A 13,885-nucleotide genomic window follows, 5' to 3' on the forward strand; every position below is an offset into this window, starting at 1 on the left:
GTGGCCTCCACCCTTTACCTCAGCAATACATCTCCCTGGGGTCTATAGACTCCTGCGTTCTCGACTGATACTGACAAAAAGCCTCTCAATGAACAAGTGAAATTGCTATGACATCAACGTTAGTATCTAAGCTGTGAATCATGGTGTCAGATGCTATCATAGCAGTTTCACTTGTTCAAAGAAAAAATTGGACCTCAGATGGATAGTAGTAGCCTACTCATAGTAGAAAGTCATGTTCTGGCCACTGCAACTACTTTGGACTTAGCTGCACACCACTCTGTGGTTGTAGTTCCTAGCACACTGTAATCTCGGCAGATTTGGTCTGGCCACGCTCCGTTCTGATTGGATTTCACTCCCTCCGAAGTAGTTAGCGACCAATCAGGGCCCAGTATGCAAATATGGGGTGGGTTTATCACCAGAAGCATTTTTCTTTATCCGTCCCTTGGAAATGCAGGTTCCACACAGAGATTCCAGACTAATATCTACGTATATATTATGCCAGACTAATAATTTCCAGCCTGATTCATCTTGAAAGAAGGTAATTGGCGGTAGTGGGTGACTACACGTTCAAAAGCGGAACATTTCCCCCGAAACTACTGACCTACTACTAGACCTGCTACTGTACTCATAGCTCGCAGTATGTCTTTTACGAGGGATAACTTGAGCATTTGTATTATTCATATTATATCATATATCACCAGTTGCATCTATGTTCTCTAAATTCACGGCATCTAGTTGATTTAGTCAGCTAAAATGTATTGTTGGGCAGTGATGCCATTGGAATGGCAGATTTTCACTTATACCGAAAATAGCCGATCTACAAGTTCACAACAACAAATACAGAGCACATTCTCACATCGCACAAAGCATTTTGGTTGATGTTGAATGTCCTGTGTCAAGTTAAATTATTTTGTTGACTGGCATGTTTATAGCTCAGGCCTATAGTTGCCTTAAATATTACTATTGAACAAGTGAATGAGATGTATACATAATGTAATACTCACAGCTAAAATGTGATACACTTGTACACAGGCTTCTGCAAAGTGTTTTTGGTTTGGACAACATTTTTATTAAGCTCTTTATCATTAATAAAGGTGTCAATTTTAAACATTTAGTGTAGTATCAAATTATAAAAAGAAAATACAGTATATGCACATTGTGATGTATAGACACACACACATATATGGATGGACTATTAAAATTGACACTTCTGGTTTGCTTCCAGGTTTGCTAACATGCACATTTTGTTGACCACCACATAAAAAAAAATGAAATATTTTATATTTTATCCACTTGAAAGGGGTTTTCTTTGTTTCATAAGATAGTAAGGTCCACTTCCAAAACAAAACAAGTATGAAGAATTTACTATAAAAGTTATGAAGTCATCATGTCCATTGACACATTCATTCACATGGAAACTGTAAAACCAAACATTCACTCGTTGTCTCAGGTGAAGTTGAGGGTGTGTTTCTAATAAGTGAGGCTTTGGATTTTGGCATTCGTTATTTCGTTTGTAGTTTATGAACTGTCCGTTGGTGCCAGGTGGACACTGTCACTGCCACTGTCAGGAAAAGTAGAATAGAACATTACAGTGGGAAAAATACTACCGAATTCCAGCTTAGACGTTGATGTTGCTCTTATCCCCATGAACTGGAATCTCTGACATTTATATACACAGTTTTATTGCGTGGTGAAAATATGTCACAACACTTCCCGTGCATTCTGTGTGAGAGCTCGCTATCAATGGGGGAAAGGCTCTCAGTACACTAAGTGGGGACGTGCATAAATAATGTTTTGAAAACTCTATTCTTTTTTTTTATTATAATTTTTATCCCACGATTTTGCAACCCATTTTTCACCCAGTGCCAATTGCCTATGTAATCCTGGTCTCTGCTCTCCCTCTGCCGTGCCTGGGGAGACAACGGACTGACCTCATGCTTCCTTCAATGCATGAGTAGTCGAAGTTGTTTCTTTTCACCTGACAGGGGGGATTTTCCCCGGGATGGACGTAGCGCGTGGAAGGAACACGATATTCCAACCAGTTCCTTTCCCCTCCATCAAGCGCCCCGGCTGGCCAGGGGGAGGCATTATTGAGACCAGGATTACTGCATGTTTTTGTGAGGGTATCAACCCTAGGAGACACGGGGAGAACATGCAAACTCCACACAGAAAGGCCCTATCGCCGACCCCACCGAGGGTGTGGGCGCTGATGACGTGGAGGGAGAAACACGCCCCCAGCACCCACAGCGTCCCCCGGCGGGAATCGAACCCAGGACCTTCTAGCTGTGAGGCGAAGCACTAACCACTGTGTCACCGTGCCCCCACCGTGACTCTATTCTGAAGAATTAATAATATTTGCCCCTTTTATTGTAGAATTCTGTACCGCTAGCTATTATCGAGACACAACGACTGCAATAGAGGTTGAAAGAGAAGGCACTTAGACCGTGGCAGTGCATACATTTTGTAGGTCACAACCACATGGTATTCACATCCAGCCACACTAATAGAGAAGGACTATGGCCTTTATCTGTGTGCATTCTTCTAGCTAGCACACCATTGTGCAATTGCCTCCACACACAATGCACACATATAATGCATGCCATGGGAAATCCAATACACTACATTTGATGTTTGCAACTTTCATATTTGACACGCGCGCACGCACGCACGCACGCACGCACGCACGCACGCACGCACGCACGCACGCACGCACACACACACACACACACACACACACACACACACACACACACGTCAAATACTGTATGAAAGCTGCAAACATCAAATCTAGTGTAATATATCACATTTGTCATGCAACCATGTTGCTCTATAAGGTTTTCAGCTGAAAATCATATATTTTCTAGCCAAACGGTCATGCGACTACCAGCTTACTTGCGATGTACCCGTCCAGACAGTTACATGTTTGGCTCTGTAAAACAAGAACAAACACAATATGTATCACATGTTTTATGTTTGTTTTCAATAACGCACACAACAGTGTTAAATGGTACTGTTAATGATTCATTTCATTTTAAAATCTTTTGAAATTACACACACACACACACACACACACACACACACACACACACACACACACACACACACACACACAGTATATGTCTGCTGTCGGGCCAAAACCTCCTAACTCCAAAATGTTAATTTTCGGGAAAATGAGTTCAAGTGGAGTTAGGAGGTTTTGACCGAAGGGCTTTTTAATACTCTTCATTGGTTCAATATTATTTTAACCAACACACAGACGTAAAGGGTGTTCAATACCACATATTTATGAAAAAAAGAGAGCGCCAATCGGGTGGAGTTAGCTGGTTTGGTAGACAGTGTGTAACCAACACTCAGATGTAAAGGGTGTTCAATAGCCCTGATTTATGCCAAACAAAATCAAAAACCTCAAAAATTGAGTTAAGAGGTTTTGGCCAGACAGCGACGAATATATATACCAACAAAGGTATATGTTTGGGAAACAGGGTTATAGAAAATAGTCCCAGTTTTTGAATGTACTTTAATAATGTCATGTAAGAATATTGACATCTACTGCATTCTGACTCTCAAAAGACATGACGGTGGCCTCAACTCAAACTCACCCCAGGCGTAGTTCTTAACGCTGGTCCCGTGAGTGACCTTACAGACGTAGTCCTCTCCACGCGCAGGGGTGAAGGCGGCGTGCCTGGTGAGGTGGAAGTGCCATCCCTTGTTGAAGGCCAGGTCGGTCTGGTTGGCATTGGGGAGCTCCACGCTGTTCCTCAGGAGCTGGATCTGGATGTCAGGCGGATGGAAGCCGCTCACGTGGCAGATCAAGGTGTTGCTCTCCCCGTACGCTCCGGGACCACTGCTGTACACCTGCACCTTGGGATTGGCTGAAAAAAGCAGTGGCGGAAAAAGTAGGCTACTCAAATGTTTCACTTAAGTAAAAGTATCAGTACTGCAAAATAAAAATATTCTGTAAAGTAACAGTAAAAAAAAAAAAAAAAGTATTACTATCAAAATGTACCAAAATTAGAAAGAACTCATTATTCAGAATGTTCCATTTCACAAGTTTTCAAAAATATCTTTTGAAAATATTCGATCTACAAGCTCACAATGCGTTCCTCAAATCAAATGTATTTAGGGCTGAAGTGGTTAATGCATGTTTTGCAATAATATTGTCAAATGATATAAGAAAGATAAAAAAAAAAAAACACCTTGGTGTTGTGAGCTTGAAGATCTGCTATTTACACACAACACTGAATGCCTTAACTCCTACAATTCCAAGTGCTTATCAGGTTGAGGGGTCCCCAGTTCAAATATGATTATTTTGGGTGCGGTCTCAGGTGAATTTCCATTAAAAACACATAGAGATAGTGATAATTGCTGATCTACAAGCTCACAATGCTTCCTGTCATGAAGTGTTGTGAGCTTGTAGAACAGGCTATTTTCACTATTTTTGATCATGAATCATGAATTAAAGTGATTAATTCATGATGTATTTGTTACGATTGGGTACCAGCTGAAAGGTTTGGGAACCCCTGGTTTAGGCTGAATCCAAATCAAAACACAAAGAGTAGGTCTATAGCACATCATATCATGTTGTTTACGAGACCAACTGCCTTTCGGGGAAACAGAAACTTAGTTTTGGAGGGGAATTCCTCTGCCTAGATGAAAATGAAAGTGCAGCATTTGTACAGTAGCACAATGCATTGATATTTATGATAAATCTGTGCCCCTTATTATTTATTTAGTTATTTATTTATGTTGAATATCATTTGTTGTGTTTTATCTCTCTGAATCAGAAAATGTACACTTAATTTTTCATCCTGCATTTTGCCATCTTTTCCCTCCTCAACATATAGACCTACATATAGGCTACTTGACAAAAGGAAACATTAGAGATCCCTTTACCCATAAACAATCCTTATACACTTTGACACAGTGTTCTGGTATAGGCCACAAAGTATAATAGGCCACAATTTAGTAGCAAATGTAACAACCTATTCCAACATTGTGACTAGGTCTGGGTTTTTCCAAAGTGGGTACCGTGACGCAAGTCCAGAGGTGCCGCAAAATACTTTATCATATTTGGAATTCATGCATAGGATATCACTTCTGTTTAAACACTTAAACCCACCAAACCTTCTTAACAAAAATAGCAGATCTACAAGCTTGTAGATCGGCTTTTTTTGGTGAATGTTCCCACCATAGGGATGCTGCCATATACTGTACTGTATCTTTAAAAAAATACGTTTGAGAACCACTGACTTATAACAGTTAATTATTATCACTTACATATCGTGGACATAACAGTGCAGTAGGAGACTGCCAGAACCACCAGGAAAAGAAGACCCTTCATTGTTTATGTTTTCCTTGTTGTGCTTCTCTCCTAGCTCTCCTTGGCCAGACAAGGCAGTAATAGCTAATGTTCCATGGGGCCGCCCCTTCTTCAACTGTTTAAAGGGATATTCCACTTTTGAAAAAAAAAAAACTTTTGTTAATTTTATCTTCTACTCAGACTTTTGTGAACACCCTGGACAGTTTTGAATTAGCTTGATACAATATTTAGATATTTGATATTCATTTTATCATACACTCCCCATCCAGGGCCCATCTTTATATTACAAAAGAGTAAGTGATCTACTTCCGGGTCATGTATCGCTAACTTAAATACCAAACCACTTGGCCAAGATGTACTACATATGTACTAAATATAGCTTAAAAATTCAAACACCCATGTCACCTTTGCAAGATGTCGTTTCCAAACCTCTGTATACAGTTGTATTCGTTATTACCCTCATATTTTGCCTCTGTATAAAATTGTCCGCCTGTCAAATATGTCCGACCGGAAACGTGCGCTGCGGCACAATAGTTCCGCCACAATAGTTCCGCCACAATAGTTCCCCCCCCCCCAATTTTTTTTTTAAACGTTTTTTTTTTAACGTTTTTTTTTTTTACTTTTTTTTTTTTTTTTTATATTTTTTTTTAACTAGATGTGCGACCCTCTAGTTCCTATACAAACCCATTGTAACTATGATAGATTTATCAAAAACACCTGTCTTTTTTTGGTGACTCATATCCTAATATGTGTTTTCATTTATTTTTAATAATTCTTTGCGAAAATGGAGGGAAAGAAATATAGTTAACATAGAGGAATGGGCCCTGATGGGGGGTGTCTGATAAAATGAATATCAAATATCTAAATATTGAATTAAGCAAATTAAAAACTGTCCAGGGTGTTCACAAAAGCCTAAGTAGACAATAAAATGACCAAAGGTTTGGAAGGTGGAATATCCCTTTAACCCCCGAGAGCCAATCTTAATTTCACTTGCGCGGTTGTCAGGTGAAACATATCGGTTTCAGGTTTTTGTCTTGTGGGACAGAGGTAACATTGCAGGGCTGCAACTCCAATAGGTTCCACAAACATACGATCATCTTTAGTCACCGATGACAGATAATATCATGTAAGCAAATCAATGCATTTATTCTGCCAATACAAGTAGACCTACAGTAGGCCTAAGCAGTATATCCATGTGCATTTTAGCATGCCACACAATTCAGCTCATATTTATTTTGTCCCCATGTATTTATTCATATGGACTCTATTGCTAGGTAGGCTATTAGTCTACAATGATTTGAATTGGTTCCATAGACACAAGGCCTGCTGACACTTGACAGTAGGCCTCATTAACTCTCATGGCACATTATCCTCATGGACTTACATGTTAACTCATCAACACAGAGTGTCTGAATCTAAAGTCTATTTCAGGGGTCTTCAACGTTTTCAGGCAGAGGACCCCTTAGTTGAGAGACAGATGAAGCAGGGACCCCCACTTTCATAGATTCCATTCATCGTTTGACAGCACAATTGTCAGTGTATTTTGGATTCATGTCAATGTTGTGTTTTCAGACATTTAACCACTCGAACCGTCCATACTTAATAAACTTGACCTTTCACTCTGTAATTAGTCTGCTCTTTTTCCCCTCTACACCAAAGCTCTTTGCCAAAAATAGCCGATCTACAAACTCACAACGCCTCGCTGTGCAAGGCGTTGTGAGCTTGTAGATCTGATATTTTTGGCTAAAGTTCCCAATCTCAGAATATGGACGATAGGGTTCAAGTGGTTAATATTAAAAAGTAGGAAAAAAGGTTTCTATCACACAAAGATTTGGAGGACCCCCTGTAGTAAATCTGAGGACCCCCTAGGGGTCCTGGACCCCCTGTTGAAGACCCCTGGTCTATTTATTTATTCTTGCCTCAACTTTTTCCTCTTCTTACTGTTGCTTTTATGACTCCTGAGTCCTGAATTCCTCCCTGTGGGTTCAATAAAGGTTTTATTATTTCATTATTATTATTTCATTACTTTGAGATCATATGATCTCTCTTAGCCATTAATTACACCATGTCTATTACATGTGTATTAAATTTACATCATTGTAAGCTTGTAGATCTGCTATTTGCCATCTAAAAGTGCGTACTATCATCAGAGCAGAGGCAAACCTTCTTCGGACAATACTGCACAGCAACAGTTGACGATGATTTATCTGATTTTTCCATTGGTGGTACAGCATCAACGGGGGCGTGGCCTTAATTGGAAACAAACAGGAAACAGAGCTACGCAGAGCCTCCTCCATATCATCTAGAAAAGTACCGTTTTATACTTTCGATTTCAATCTGAACGTCGCCTTCGTCGTGTCGTACTTCTTCGCCTCGAGAACATCGTTAATATTTCACTTCCAGATCTTTTTTAAAGACGGAACAATGAAGACCCTTTTCTGCACTGTCTTTCTGTTCTTCCTTGGGACCATAATGGCCAAGGAGTGTAAGTACTATTTACTGAGTTACTAAAATGTTGTTTACTGTTGTGTGTTGAACCTAACCCATGAAACTCGATCCACGCTGGCTGTAGGCCCAAGTAAAAATACCAGTCTCTTTTGTTATTCATGTAAGGTCCTTACAGTAAGGATAATACTTTCCACTTTTAATGTGGTGTTTATGTTGATCTATTTAAAAATGTAGGTAGCCAACTGATCAAGTACATGGTAGTAACATGAAGCTAGTTTAGGTTTTTTAGAAACCTTTTTTATTATTTTATTTTTCTTTACAGATTGTACTGTTTTTCTAGATAGATATTCATTTGCATTTGTTATATTGCTGTTGATGTACTGACATTTGTTTATTATTGTGATATTTGATCTGCTTATTGTAAGTCGCTTTGGATTAAAAGCGTCTGCTAAATGCCTAAACTGTAAACTGTAACGTGTGTGTGTGTGTGTGTGTGTGTGTGTGTGTGTGTGTGTGTACACTGTATTATGTATCATATACATACAGTTATTAGTAATGTATGTACGTATGTGTATTGTGTATATAACCATGGACCTTTTAGCGACAAAGCAGGTGTATCTTTTATAGCCTATTATTGTTTTATTAGGCTATTATTATTAAATGATAGACTACTGCTATGCACATAATATATCTATTCATTTAGGCTACACTAAACTGTCTGTTTATTTATTTATTTATGTATTTATAATTTCTTTTGTCTCACTGTATCTTGCGCATTTATAACAAACCCACAGCTCCGCCCAAGGTCCAGGTGTACAGCCGTAACCCGGGCAAAATGGGAGAGACCAACTCCCTGATCTGTCACGTGAGCGGCTTCCACCCTCCTGACATCAAGATCGAGCTGATGAAGAACGGCGAGGAGATCCCCAATTCCAACCAGACAGACCTGGCCTTCGAGCAGGGATGGCAGTTCCACCTGACCAAGACAGTGCCGTTCACTCCTCAGACCGAGGAGAAATACACCTGCAAGGTCACCCATCTGTCCAAACCTAAGACCTACACCTGGGGTGAGACTATAGCCTCTTGTTTCATGTCTTTTTCTGTTGTTGTCTCAAACTCGCTTGGTGCAACAGTTAGGCTAAGTAATACATTTAATTCAGGGGTCTTCAACAGGGGGTGCGGGAGCCCTAGGTGGTCATCAGAGTTGGGGGTCCGCCAAATCTTTGTGTGATAGGAACTGTTTATTAGTTTTTAGTTTTTTGAGGGGTGATCCTGGAAGGAGCTAAGCTCCAACATCTGGTTTTGTCCAAAGTTTGTTGTATGGCCAGGGTCACATTGGCCAAGCTTCACAGGGCGCTCAATGAAATAAACTCATAAATAGCACTGCTCACAAAAAAGTAATGGAACAATCACGGCCCCCTCATGCATTAGTAATTGAAAGTGAAATACCCCTTTTAACCACTTCAACCCTAGAATCCCTATTCGGGAGAGAACATGCGACGAGACTGATGATGCTGTCAAACAAGTCTTTGAAGCTATCTATGAAATCTATGAAAGATTTTAATTTGCAACACAATTTTATACAATATGTAGTGGGGGACCCTGCCTTATCCTTCTCTCAGTAGTCCTTGGCATGAAAAACATTGAAGACACCTGATTTAATCGATTATCTTATAATCTATCCCTATATTAGACATGCGAAAAGCAGCAAAAACCTTCAAAAATATACTGGAATTGTGAGCTTGTAGATAGTCTATTTTTAACAGTTTGGGCAACCATGTTGTGTGACGAAGTAGGCTTACAACATAATGCATAAGAAAGCTTCTGCTATGTGACTGAAGAACTTAGTCTCATGTGTTTTCTCTCTCCCCACAGATCCTGACATGTAGGCCTCCGGTCCGGTGTGTCGTACTACAGGTGTGTACCATGGAATAATAATAATAGTTATATTACTTTTTTAAATGGCTAAAATATATATAGGGCTGAAGTGGTTAGTGCGTTTTGTATAATCAAAATCTACAAAGCAGTAAAAGTAAAAATACAATATTTTCCTCTGAGATGTAGTGGGGTAGAAGTAAAAGTACTGAAAATTGTAAATACAGATTAAAGTAAAAAATAAACTCAAAATTTGACTTAAGTACAGTATGTGAGTACATGTAGCCTAGTTACTTTACACCACCGTCTGTCAGTCTATCTTTTGATTGATTAAGAGACATTTTTGTTTTTCTGTTTCTTTGTTTAATCACAGATGCAGTCAATCGCATGAAGATCTACTGTTCCCTTAATCCAGTGGTTCTCAAAGTGGAGTCCGGGGACCCTCAGGGGTCATTGATGGGGTTCCAGGAGGTCCCCTGCAAAATGATTTAATGTAGCATCATAATCAGTTTAACCACTTTAACCCTCTATACATTGGCTATATGAAAATAGCAGAGGTGTACAAGCTCACAACACTTGTACATTGTTGGTGTTATTTTCAAAAGATCTTGAAAAGTTCCGAAACATATGGGATATCTTTACAATACTAATTGTTCGAGGGTCCCTGACAAAAAATATTTTCAGATGGGGGTCCATGGCCAAATACATTTTAATTTGGGTGTTCCTTGACATGAAAATGAGAACCACTCCCTTAATCTTATTTGGCGGCTTTGTTGGCACATCCTTTTCCTACAAATAGACATCAAGTTTGAAAGATGTTTTTTGAATCAGGCAATTGTTGCACTTTTATCTTGTTGATGGTTGATGGTGAGACTCATTGTAAACAATTTTTTTTGTAATTATATCTTTGCTGGGTATTTGGGGCAGAGGTGAAGACGGTTGGTTTTATTTAATTTTCATTAGGAATTTAAAGAAGAACAACTCAATATAAGTCAAAACATGTTATATCTTTGGGTCCAATGTTGTCCTAGACCACTGATTTACCAAGGTTTTGACCCATATGTTGTCAAAAACTGCTAAATAATTTCTAATCAATATGAAAAGTTGATTAACGTTTTTCAAAAAATAGAAATGTCAAAAATAGCTGATCTACAGTAGCCTACAACCAACGCATTGCAAGCTTTTAGGTGGACTATTTTTTATACTGACGTGCCCAAAATGCCACTTTGAAAGTGGATAAAAAATAGAGTAACATCGGCTGCATAATTGCAGATGGCGATGTCATAAAATCCCAAAGGTTTAGCACTTGAAAAACATGACCAAAATCACTTACTTCCAAAGTGAACGAAGATTACATTAGCGACGCCGTAAACCAATGTAAAACAAATAAATGATCAAATGCACCTTCTAGTCCCGCTTGCAACCCCACACCCTTGGGCGATTCTTGTGTCTTTTTATGGTGAAACTTAACTATGATTAATTATTTTACTTGTTGTGACCCACTGTGATGGGTAAAGCATAAAATGCATTTTGCAGGTTTTTTGACATTTTATGTCAAAGTAATGCAACTTTGATAGGATAAAATAAATGAATCAGTTTGTCCTTTAATGGCATTGTCTACCCGTCTCTTATTTATTTCTAAACTAAAAAGCATAAATCCTGATATCAATCAGGGAATATTAATAAAAACTTGGGAATAAATTCCTTACCGAACAATATATAAGATTGAAATTCAACATCCCTAGGAAAATCTTTGACAGCTAGGGTAATTCTGGGTCTCATTCACTTACTATACGCTATACTATAAGGGAAAATATTATTCCCAAAAAATATGCTTTAAGTGGGATGTGAGGGGTCTAACTAGGTGTTTTCAATTATTCTGAATCCATTGCAAGCATTTGTTTTGCACAAAAAACATTCATTGGGCTAAAAACAGCCCATAAAAATGATGGTTTAGTGATGAGTCATCACTTTTCACAGTGGTATGGGGGTCCATTTTTAGCCCAAGGAATGTTTTTTGTGCAAAACAAATGCTTGCAATGGATTCAGAATAATTAAAAACACCTAGTTAGACCCCTCACATCCCACTTAAAGCATATAGGACCCAGAATTACCCTAGCTGACAAAGATTTTCCTAGGGATGTTGAATTTCAATGTTACTAGACACCTTTACGAACACATTGGTGAATAAATTGTTTGGTAAGGAATTCCCAGATTTGACAGGTATTCTGATAATTTTCCTGACTATAACTGTGGAGTTATAGTAACTGCTGGTACAGTTCCTCTGTTCCTCCCGTAGATGGGGCTAGGACACAAGACTCATTTTAACCCAAAATCAATGGAATGAAGTAAACCATCTTTAACTAGACAACCTTAGAATATTTTGGTCGCTTGTGTAGCCTATATCTAGAATCTAGTCTAGAAGTCTAGAATCTATCTAGTAGTCATTACAAATCCGAGATTTACGATTTACCCATTGAAACTCCGACCGTTTATGGTCACTATAATTATTTGAAGTGGGTAAATTATCATGTCTATAAATAAGAAACGAATGAGAAAAGTCTCAAATCAGCTAATAATATATTTCCTTTTCTCTTTTTGTGTATGAAAATTGCAAAATATGATCAGTTCATCTGGAAGAAATTAGCGCAAATTGCCAAAGACTCATCCGTGGTCTCTACTCTGCATTACACAGTAACCCCGGCTCCACCGGGCGCGTCGAGCGTCGCGTCAACGTCAACGCTGGGAACGCTCCTGTTTTAATCAATGAAGGGTGCTCCACTGCCGACGGCGACGTCAACGTCGGACGCTCCGGTGACGGCGTCCAAACTCGAAAATCGCCCCGGTTCAATTTTTTGACGGCGTCCACAACGTCCAGTCATGTATAAAATATGAATAAATGCTTTGTATACCGGTATTTACATGTAGGCTATATACGTGCGTTTCTGCTGTTGGCTATCCATTCACAAGGGTGACTAGATGTCCCAAAAATCCTAGCATATTTTTTTATGTAAATTATGTAGGTCTATAAATACAACAGGCTATAATCATGACAAAACAAAGTGGTCAGTGGTGCATTGCTGCTCTCTGCTGTGAACATACTGTAGTGTGCTCTATACGTTCACATTCAGGTCACAAATAGTTTTATTCCTGTTTGAAAGTGATTTTCATGTTGTTTTGGAAATGGGCTATATTGGCCATACCATAGAATGAACCTACCTCACAGTCACAGCCGCTGCGCTGCGGTGGAGCCGGTCGGACGTCAAAGTAAGACGCAGAGCAACGTGACGCCGCCGGTGGAGCCCTGGGGTACTCATGGGTTAACTGGGCTGACGGGTATTTCCTGAATGTAGCAACTTTGTAGCTTCAGATCAGCTGGTGGAGTCTATAGGATCCCATAGGCCGGAGGGATAGTTGCGATAACTGACAGTATAATAGACCTACAAATAATAATAATAATGCTAATAGAAATACTTTCTCTTTCTTATAATAATGTAATACATTAATACAATTTTATTTAAAGGCGAGCACTGTCCGATTTTCTTCTTATATTAGCCAGCTCTCAGAGTCTCTTCCCTCCTTGAGATGTTATTTAGGCCTATTTACCTCTTGTTGAAACTTCAACTTTTCATAGCCTACTCCACAAAATAAACATTCTAAATGGATTGATAGCAGCAGTGGTTCTCAAAGAGGTCTATATGGACTCCTGCCAGGTTTAGAGTTGTTCCATGGGGTCCCCAATAAAATGTGTTAATTGGTTCAAAATCAATTTAATCAGTCTCTGTCTACCGAGCAATCTTCGTTCCTACTCTCACCTATGGTCATGAAGTGTACGTGGGTCATGACCGAAAGTATAAGGTCGCGGGTGCAAGCGGCTGAAATGGGTTTCCTCAGACGGGTGGCTGGTATCTCCCTTAGAGATAGGGTGAGAAGTTCAGTCACCCGAGAGAGACTTGGAGTAGAACCACTGCTGGAAAGGGGTCAGCTTAGGTGGTTTGGCATCTAGTACTCCCGAGCGCCTTCCTAGGAAGGTCCTCGATGCACGTCCCACTGGGAGGAGACCCCATGGCAGACCAAAGACCAGATGGAGGGATTATATCTCCAAACTGGCTTGGGAACGCCTCGGTATACTCCCTGAGGGAGTGGAGGAAGTTGCTCGGGATAAGGAAATCTGGAGGTCTCAGTTGGAACTGTTACCCCCGCAACCCGATTCCGGATAAGCGGTTGAAGATGGATAGATGG

The 13,885-nt window shown here is 39.6% G+C and overlaps 2 protein-coding genes across 3 annotated transcripts; one reads left to right on the forward strand and one right to left on the reverse strand.

Annotated features, from left to right (window-relative positions):
• Nucleotides 1-1,057: 1,057 nt before the first annotated feature.
• LOC308309115 (beta-2-microglobulin-like) lies at nt 1,058-5,377 on the reverse strand. The gene is made up of 4 exons (XM_080754588.1): nt 5,278-5,377; nt 3,600-3,872; nt 2,893-2,929; nt 1,058-1,561 (listed from the first exon to the last, which is right to left on the reverse strand). The coding sequence occupies exons 1-3, from the start codon at nt 5,339-5,341 to the stop codon at nt 2,916-2,918; spliced, it is 351 nt and encodes a 116-aa protein (XP_080610714.1). The 5' UTR covers nt 5,342-5,377; the 3' UTR covers nt 1,058-1,561; nt 2,893-2,915.
• A 2,244-nt stretch (nt 5,378-7,621) lies between these two features.
• LOC308309006 (beta-2-microglobulin-like) lies at nt 7,622-11,251 on the forward strand. Of its 2 annotated transcripts, XR_013963298.1 has the most exons (5): nt 7,622-7,805; nt 8,563-8,835; nt 9,644-9,685; nt 10,017-10,151; nt 10,201-11,251. XR_013963298.1 is itself a non-coding variant. In XM_080754462.1 (4 exons), exons 1-3 carry the CDS (start codon nt 7,745-7,747, stop codon nt 9,655-9,657), a joined length of 348 nt encoding a protein of 115 aa, XP_080610588.1. In that variant the 5' UTR covers nt 7,622-7,744; the 3' UTR covers nt 9,658-9,685; nt 10,017-11,251. The 2 variants fall into 2 exon arrangements, 1 of the variants encoding a protein (XP_080610588.1); XM_080754462.1 differs by having other exon boundaries at nt 10,017-11,251.
• The last annotated feature ends 2,634 nt before the right edge of the window (nt 11,252-13,885 follow it).

This window comes from Nannobrachium achirus (assembly GCF_963921795.1).
Source record: "Nannobrachium achirus genome assembly, chromosome: 23".
NCBI lineage: Eukaryota > Metazoa > Chordata > Actinopteri > Myctophiformes > Myctophidae > Nannobrachium > Nannobrachium achirus.